The sequence below is a fragment of the Anoplophora glabripennis genome, unplaced genomic scaffold (genome assembly GCF_000390285.2).
Source record: "Anoplophora glabripennis isolate ALB-LARVAE unplaced genomic scaffold, Agla_2.0 scaffold59, whole genome shotgun sequence".
Lineage (NCBI taxonomy): Eukaryota > Metazoa > Arthropoda > Insecta > Coleoptera > Cerambycidae > Anoplophora > Anoplophora glabripennis.
Window position 1 is genome coordinate 1,463,362 of NW_019425991.1, and position 9,103 is coordinate 1,472,464.

The 9,103-nt window shown below is 33.8% G+C and overlaps 1 protein-coding gene across 1 annotated transcript in view; it reads left to right on the forward strand.

Annotated features, from left to right (window-relative positions):
- Positions 1-5,228, forward strand: part of LOC108906408 (neprilysin-1) — a 13,624-nt gene extending 8,396 nt beyond the window's left edge. Inside the window, exons 5-12 of the mRNA XM_018709645.1 lie at positions 3,246-3,607; positions 3,671-3,782; positions 3,843-4,120; positions 4,178-4,236; positions 4,294-4,342; positions 4,403-4,601; positions 4,654-4,809; positions 4,944-5,228. Of these exons, the coding sequence (XP_018565161.1) occupies positions 3,246-3,607; positions 3,671-3,782; positions 3,843-4,120; positions 4,178-4,236; positions 4,294-4,342; positions 4,403-4,601; positions 4,654-4,809; positions 4,944-5,117 (1,389 nt within the window). The 3' untranslated portion in view covers positions 5,118-5,228. The remainder of the gene's footprint in view (positions 1-3,245; positions 3,608-3,670; positions 3,783-3,842; positions 4,121-4,177; positions 4,237-4,293; positions 4,343-4,402; positions 4,602-4,653; positions 4,810-4,943) is intronic.
- Positions 5,229-9,103: the final 3,875 nt, after the last annotated feature.

Here is a 9,103-nt window from a genome sequence, read left to right on the forward strand (position 1 = left end):
TTTTTTAAGAAAATTGCTTATTGGTACCATTGTGAATAATTATTTCTCGAAAAAATGCAAAAAAAAATATATTTTTTTACTAAATTAATAGGCAGTTTATAACAAATTAATAATTAATTATTGCAAAAAGGACCGTGCAGTTGTTATTATTTTCATGCGCCACCCCAGATTAAAAAAAAACGTTAAAATTGGTCCACAATTACCGGAGATATCGCAAAATTTTCGGGCAGTTAAGATTTGAAGGCTCGGGATGTTTGTCTTATTTCCCCCACCACATGTATTCGAGGACGTTTTTTAAAGGGTTAAAAGTTACTATAACATGCATTTTTCTCGATATCTTTAACCGTTATTATGAAGTTTAAGGGTTGATTGATTTATTCCCGAAAATTCAAGTCTTAATGTTTATAAATAAACAAGCACTCACACACAATTTAAAAAAAAGCTATCTCGGCTAAAAATGGTCTAAGAACAATTTTTTTAAATTCGTAAAAAATTACCAGGATTACGAATACCAAAACGGCTTTAAAAAATATTCATTCTTCGCAAAGTTATTAACGAAAAACCTTATAAACAAATTACACTATTTGTTTATACGCCGTTTTGAGGAGGTTAGCCTATGAAATTACAATTTCCAATTGCATATCTTGAAAATATAAGTCAAGACGAAACAAATGAGCCCTCATAAGGCCCTTTATTATAACGCTAACAACCGCGTTTTTACAATTGAAAAAATGCTGTTTCTAATAAACAAATGCAAAAACTCGTAAACAGATAAATATTTTTTTACGAAATTTTCTGGGTTTCTTAAGCATAACAAAATACAACTTTTACTGCAGTTTAAAGACGATTTATGCTCTTTCTTCTATTTATAGCAAATTCAAATTTTGCTGGTTTTTTGCAGTTATTTAAACAAATTATTAATGGATTTTAATTCAGCGGGTTTCAAATGAAGCGATTTTCGAAAATCTACAAGTATAAACGAAAGCAAAAAACTCCTGTTGGAGAGCGCTTCTTAATACAGCTGAAAAACTCAATTTTTGGTAATTTTTACATTATAATCATTGTTTAAACAATGATCTTTTTGTTTTAAACCGATACTTTTTGGGAAATATTATTTCTTTTTGCCTAAACTAACGATTAAACCAAGTTTCAATCTGACACGAATTACCTTTTGATTTACATGTATTACAAACTTCATTTAGTGGGCTATATTGTTTAATTAATAAAATCATAAATATTGCAGATAGGTGACAAAAAAGACTCACTTTGTCAACAGAAAATTTAACGAAAATGCTATTTGATGAGAGTTTTCGAAAAATAATATTTTGAAGCTCTTAAAATACTGTACAGAATGCGTTCCACAAGGACTTATTCTTGGTCCACTACAGTTTGTTCCTCACAAAGACAATGTTATAACTATAGTCTGTTTGGAAATGAAAGAGAGTAATAAAACCCCGAGATAAGAACCGGCCATGGGCGTGCTAATATTTCGTTTCAGGTAATTATCGGGTAACACTAATGCTAACAGGTAATGGGTGTACATTAGTATATTTTACTGGATACATCATAGGGCAGGAGCCAGTGTATTGTGACAGATCAATCCAGTCTTAGAGCTGAATATACGAAGACGTGCTAGTGCAGTAGAGTAAAATTCGACTTGTGTTTAGTGACTAAAGTACACTCATTTTATTTTAAAAAAGAAATACCAACGCTAAACAAAATTTTAAGTGAACTTTCAGAGGACAACGATTTGCCAAAAATCAGTAGAAGCAAATTATGGGCCGTCTTACGAGAGTTGAATTTTTGCTGGGAAAAGCAGAACAGGAAGTCAGTTCTTATCGATAAAGATGAAATTATTTGTTGGCGAAGATCCTACTTAAGATCAATTAGAAAATTCCGTGACGAAGGGAGGAATATTTATTATCTAGACGAAACTTGGGTCAACGAGGGATATACTGTAACAAAAGTATGGCAAGATAAAAATGTAAAAAGTTTTCGACAAGCATTTTTGGATGGACTTTCAACAGGGTTCAAGGCACCTTCAGGTAAAGGGCGAAGATTAATAGTGACACATATAGGTAGTGCCAGTGGTTTTGTAGATGGCGGTTTACTTTTATTTGAATCTAAAAATACAGGTGACTATCACGAAGACATGAACGCAGATGTTTTCGAAGAGTATTTTACACAGATGTTGGATCTTATTCCTCCGGGGTCTGTAATTGTCATGGATAATGCCAGTTACCATTCACGGCAGACCGAGCGGACGCCTACGACTGCTTGGAGGAAAGCCGATATAATTCAATGGTTATCCGGAAAAAACATTTCTTTTGAAACAAATATGGTGAAAAAGGAACTTTTGACACTTGTCAATCTTAATAAAGATCAGAAAAAATATGTTATCGATGAAATGGCAACAAATCGCCAAATAACGGTACTACGGTTACCACCTTATCACTGTGAACTTAACCCAATCGAATTAGTCTGGGCGCAGGTAAAAGGAGATGTAGCGCGAAATAATACGACGTTTAAATTAAGTGACGTGAAAATTTTGTTAAAAAATTCCTTGGAACGAGTAACTGCAGATAACTGGCAAAGATGTATACATCATGTACAAAAAGAAGAGGAGAAAATGTGGGAACTCGATAATTTAATTGACGTTACTGTGGAACCTATCGTTATCAATCTAGGAGACGAAGATAATTCATCAGAATATTCAGAGGATGAATTTTAATATACCTACTTTTTTATTTTCTTTATTGTACATTTATACAACACTACATTTACTCACCATAATTTGAATTTTCAAAATACATATATTTTTGTGTGGAATAAAAGTCTATTCATTAAATTTAAATAAATATTTTGATAATAATATTGAATAATTTTATTTGAATTACTAAAAACCCTCTTAACCCGGTTATGATGCTTAAAGTAGCCTCATGTTTTGAAATGCTGTTTTTATATTGTTTACTTATAAGAGAAATGGACCGAGAAATTGAAGCGGCATAGACAAAGACGGATTGTCGGGGATTAAATTTTAGCTACCTGCTACAATTTAGTACAGTCCGATCGCACAAAGTTTTGTTAAAAGTACACCGAAAATACATAATATAAAAATATTGAATATAAGCACCAGTACTACATTTATTTACGATTTGCATACATAATAAGCTTTTATTACTCTCTTTCATTTCTAAACAGACTAGAATGTCAATGGAACGTCGTTAATCTTAATTTTTCTGTAGTATGTACCAGAAAACGTAACAGTGGAAGACTTCAAGGGAATGTCGATAACCTTGGCCGAACTCAACGCCTGGACCAAAGCTCAGTTTGGTGACACAATTCAGATGGATTGGGTCGAATACCTACGCCGAGTTTTCAAAAATTCTGGAACCAGTATCGACGAAACAACCGAAGTTGTTACCTCTACCAACACCTCAAGATTATTCTACGGCGTCCTGAACTGGGTTAGCATGAACAAACCTGAAACAATAAAAAATTTCGTGTTGATGCGCACCTTCCTCTATATGGCGCCCGACAGCGACGCGGAAACCAGAGCGGCATTCGAACAATACTACAGGCAGATCAACCTCTCTGTACTACCAAGGTGAATTGTAAAAGTCCAACAAATCCCTAATGTAACGCCCATGAGTAATATGTGGTCTTCCAGGGCCAAATTCTGTACAAGGAAAGTCATAGACGCTGTGGGCACGGCCTCCTTGAGCTTCGCCGTGGCTTACGAATACCAGCTGCGTTACTTCAACGTGAACAAGTTCGCAAAGGTACCACGACGTCTCTAGGTACACCCCAAGGATCTAACCCAGACCCCGTTTCTTTTCCAGGCCATACAAATGATCAAAGACATAAAGAACTCCTTCACGGAGATCATGAATCAGACGACTTGGATGGACGAGCAATCCAAAACTGTTGCCATTCAGAAAATTAATAACCTTGTGACAATTATGGGATATCCCGACTTTGTTTCTAACAAGACGTTGCTGGATAGGTTCTACGAGAACGTCAGGATCTGCAAGTGGGACAATTACGGGAACTCCAGGAGGATAAGAGCGTTTAAGCAGGCGTACCAGATCTCTCAGGTCGAGAAAAGGGACAGAACTTTGTAAGAAACGGTTTTAGGTATGTCTAATTGTTGCTGCTCTACTTTGTTCTATTTCAGCTGGGACAAGTCCCCTTTTGAAGTCAACGCTTACTACAATAGACCAAACAACAAAATAAGTAAGACAGAATGCTATTTTTGTTGAAGGTTCAGCTTCTAACAATTCTCTCTTACAGTTTTCCCTGTAGCGGTTCTGAACCCTATATTTTTTGGATCTAATCTGAGGTACGTAAAGTATTGCTTTCTCTTCTATTTCTTCAATTTTTTTTTACTTGGACTCCAAAGTGTTTTAGATTACGGAAGGATAGGCAGCGTGATTGGCCACGAAATCACCCACGGGTTCGATTACCAAGGCCAGATGTACAATCAGGATGGCCTATTGCAGCAGTGGTGGTCCAACGACACACGCGTAGCTTTCAAACAGAGAATGCAGTGTTTTGTAGACCAGTACAACCAGTATTACATACCCGAAATTGATGATTATGTGAGTTAGCCACATATGACGAACAATTTTGGGATATATACAATGGTTTTAGGTGAACGGGAGCACAACTCTAAACGAGAACATCGCCGACAACGGAGGTGCGAGGGAATCGTACAACGCTATGAAGAAATTCCTGGAAAGGACTGGACAAAACCAGAGAACCAAGAATTTCAGCGCAGATCAGCTGTTCTTCATAGGATTCGGTACGGTAAGTGATCGATTACTTAAATCCTGGTCAGCAGGGGGCCTTGAGCAGACCCCTGAGGTGCGCCGAACTTCAAACACGAGTTTTTCTGGATATTGTGCCTAGATATACTGCTAAAATACTATTTGGTTTTGCAGATGTGGTGCAACAACCCTTCTAAGGAGTACCTATTGGTCATGCAAGACGATGACCACGCTAGAGCCAAATGGAGAGTAAACGGAGTGCTGTCCAATATGGAACAGTTCTCTGAAGCCTTCAGCTGCAAAGCAGGCACTAACATGAACCCAGAACAAAGATGCAGGTTGTGGTAAGGGCCTACGAATCGTCGGCCGACAAATGTTTGAAAATAAATATATTTTTGATGTTATTATTTTTGTGTGTTAAGACAGGACAGTGGTGGTAAAATACAAACACATTTTTTATGTTTTTTTTTATTGGATTAAGATATAACCGAACAGGCAACCAACAAAACAAAAATGATCAGTCCAAATATTTTTCAAACGCGATTTTTGGAAACATTTAAAACATTTATTTAATAGAAACAGAACGTGCACAATTATAGAAAATGTTTTATTTGGTAAGTAAATCTTTTGCAATTATTCCAGCTGCAGATGTACAGGGTGTCACAAACTCAATAGTATGGGTCTACTGTGAGGATACAAAAAATTTAAATAAACTGTTTGTACCCTGTACAGTTACATTCTACAACAAGTTAATTTTTTTTTCTAAGGAAAAGTTAATATCTACGTCATTTGTAAATACGTTTGTCCACTGCAATTATTATTTTTCCTCTAGCTTGACCCTAAAAGGAAGAAAAGGAAGAAATGTGACCTTGTCTCTTCTTATCAAACAGGAACAAAGAGAAATTCGCTACATACACAAACAACTGCCTAGTAAACGATTGATTTTTAATGATCACTGTCATTTCACGATTGATGGCATTGCATAACAATAATTATTAATAGTCGACGTCTTCATTTTTTTCGCCTTGACTACCTTGACTGAAGTACTAAACACTAAAATATAATTTATCTTCCGTTACAATGTAAACAGGTGTCGAGTCATTAAATTTCGAAGTTATTACAATGACAATTGCTACAATATAGTCTAGCGAACTTGAAGTCGTTGAAGTCGTTACTCTGCTGGTAAATTGAAGCTAATGGATGTTTAATAGCATCAAAATCGCCCAAAAATCGGATTTTAATGAGCATTTCGGCTTATTAGAAAATGACACATACATTGTAAAGCTCTCGTAATGTTTGTTTGTTTCATTTTTTACGATAAAGTAAACAGCTTATTAAAGCGAATGATCTATGGGCCCCAAAGAGGATCCTTGGGGAATCCCAATGATTTTTTGACGAAGGTAAGCTTCTTCAAAGCTCTAGTAAAGGTTGAACTGGTAGAAAATCGCATACCCTTTATAACAAAACTTGTACTAGGTGCATTAGGTGTGTTTCTTTTAATATTAAACTCAGTATTCATCAAAAACCAGAACATTGCGCTTATTTAGAGAATGGATCACCGCAAATGGACTATAGAAACAATTTCCCTTACACACTATTGAATATTTGCAGCAGAACAAGTTCTTTTCTAACTTGGCGAGCTACTTGATAAAAAAAATAAGAGAGCCATAGCTATAAGTAAAGTGGTTTTGCTTAGGTCAAGTGCGTGATAGTTGGGCATCAACCTCGTTTGCATCGTAATCGAAGATGATGTCATTAGCGGAGAGAGGAACTCGGGAAAAAAAAACGATTATTTTTTTATTGCATAAATTGTTAGTTACAACTATTCAAGAATACGCTGCCAAAATTTCGAAATGAAATACCTATTAGTCTAGTCACTTATTAAGCAAGAAAAGAACAGATACAAGCTCAGAATGATGCCTATACGGTGCTCGAATGCCGATTGATCGTAGAGCACTTCTACATTGTTGATAACTTTCTCAAATTTCTAGATTTCGGAAATTTTCAAACGCGTTTTTCCCGAAACGACATTTTTTTTATTTACGGGAACTCTATCTCAAAAAGTTATGAAGCGATCATTATGAAAATTGGAAGTGCGTTTCTATATGAAATTACAAAGAATATGAACCAACAATTTGGATATCATAATTTTAAGGGTGTTTTTTACCCGCAATTAGGTTCATATTCTTAGAAAACATGTTAATAATGCAGGAAAACAACCATTTTGCTTTCACATCAAAATTGCGACTTCCACATTTCCCGCAAACAACCAACTCAGACGACGACCTTCAGTGGACAACAGCTCATAACTTTGGCATTATCAACAAAAACGGCTTGAAAAAATTTGTAAATTTAACTCAAAATATTGATAAAATAATGTCAAAGTTTGATCAAATTCTAAACAATTTGTCCCACTCAAAATAATTCATGAGAAACGCCTGAAAATCAACCTCCTAGTAGTCCAATTAAATGGGCTTTTATTCGTAATTTTGGTCAACTTGCCTAAATTTTTGATGTAAGTTAGTTTGAGGTATATGATAACAATAAGTGACAGTAATTTTTTTTTCAACCCCCGGCCAGGGGTGAAAAAAGATGAAATAAAGGCGTTTTTCAAGATAACTCAAAAGGGGTAAGAGCTAGAAAAAAAAGTTTTTTATAAAATTTGTAGAGCATATGATTCTACATAAAAATAGTCTATTAACTTTTTCTTATACTATTAACATTAACAGAGCTAGGGTGACTAGAAGTTAAGGGATGATTTCAGAAATTTAAAAAATCACAAGCAGAAAAATTAATTAATTAATTAATTTATTTATTCTACAAAATATAAACAATCTTTTCAGAGAAATAGATATATTTTTTAATTTTTAATAAAACATAACAATTTCAATTTTTTAGTCGTTAATTTTTATGATTTACCACCAAAACAATTTTTTCTTATGCCATTCGATTGATTATTTAAAATAGAAAAGTTCCTTTCGAAATTTTGTTTTACGGCGAAGATAAAAAAATTACGTTCGTGTTGTGACATTTTTTTGAACTTTTTTTAATTAAAAATTGAAAAAAATATCTATTTCTCTAAAAAGAAAGATTACATATTTTAGAGTAGAGTAAAAAACAAATATAAAATTAATTAATTTTTCGGCTTGTTATGAATTTTTAAATTTCTGAAATCATCCCTTAATTTCTAGTCGCCCTAACTCTGTTAATCTTAATAGTACAAGAAAAAGTCAATGGACCATTTTTATGTAGAATTTTATTCTCTACAAGTTTAGTCAGAAACTTTTTTTTCTAGCTCTTACCCCTTTTGAGTTATCTTGAAAGAATTACTGTCACTTATTGTTATTATACAGGGTTACTCACAAAAGGTGACCAAAAAAGAAACCTCATATTTTTTGGTGAATTTTAAGAGAATTTTAAGTAAGTGAAATAATTTGAAATTGGGTACATGTATTTATCTAAACATTGTCCAAAATCTGAGGGCTTTTCCTAAAATTTACATGTTTCAGTGGCGGAGATACAGGGTATCGGTGGCATATTTTTCTAAATAAAATAGTACACCACTGCTTTAAGGTAACAACCATGATATTTTCAGATTCGTCTTTCAGTTTTCTACAAACTACGACACTTTTATGTTTTTCGAAAAAAGCCTGATTTTCGAGTAAAAGTTAAAAAAACAACTGAAAACACTTTTACTTAAGTGATATGACAAGCATTCGGTTATTTATTCGAATAAAGAAATTAATAACATTAGTCATCATTTTAATGATTTTATTTGAGTAAATGCTCAAAAATACCTCAATTTCCATGAACACAGGCCCGACATCTTTTTAGTAACGAAAATGTAATTTGTTCGAAATTTATAGTTGCATGAATCTTATAAAAAGCATTATTTATTCTTTCTTCTAACTGCTCAGAATGTCAAAGTTGGTATCGCAGCCCACTATGTAATTTTAAAAAACATTATATTCGAATATCGAAGTGTGTTCTCAGTTCGTTTTTTAAGTTTTACTCGAAAATCAGGCTTTTTTCGAAAAACATAAGAGAGTAGTAATTTTTAGAAAATTGAAAGGCGAATCCGAAAATATCATGGTTGTTACCGTAAAGCAGTGGCGTACTATTTTATTTAGAAAAATATGCCACCGATCCTTCGCCACTGGAGCATGTAAATTTTAGGAAAAGCCCTCAGATTTTACAATCTTTACATAAATACATGTGCCTAATTTCAAATTATTTCACTTACTAGTTTTTAAATTAAAAAAATTATAAATATTTTTTGAAGTTTAACACCCTGTATCTTTTTAAGGAAGCGTCCTAGATAAAAACTTTATATG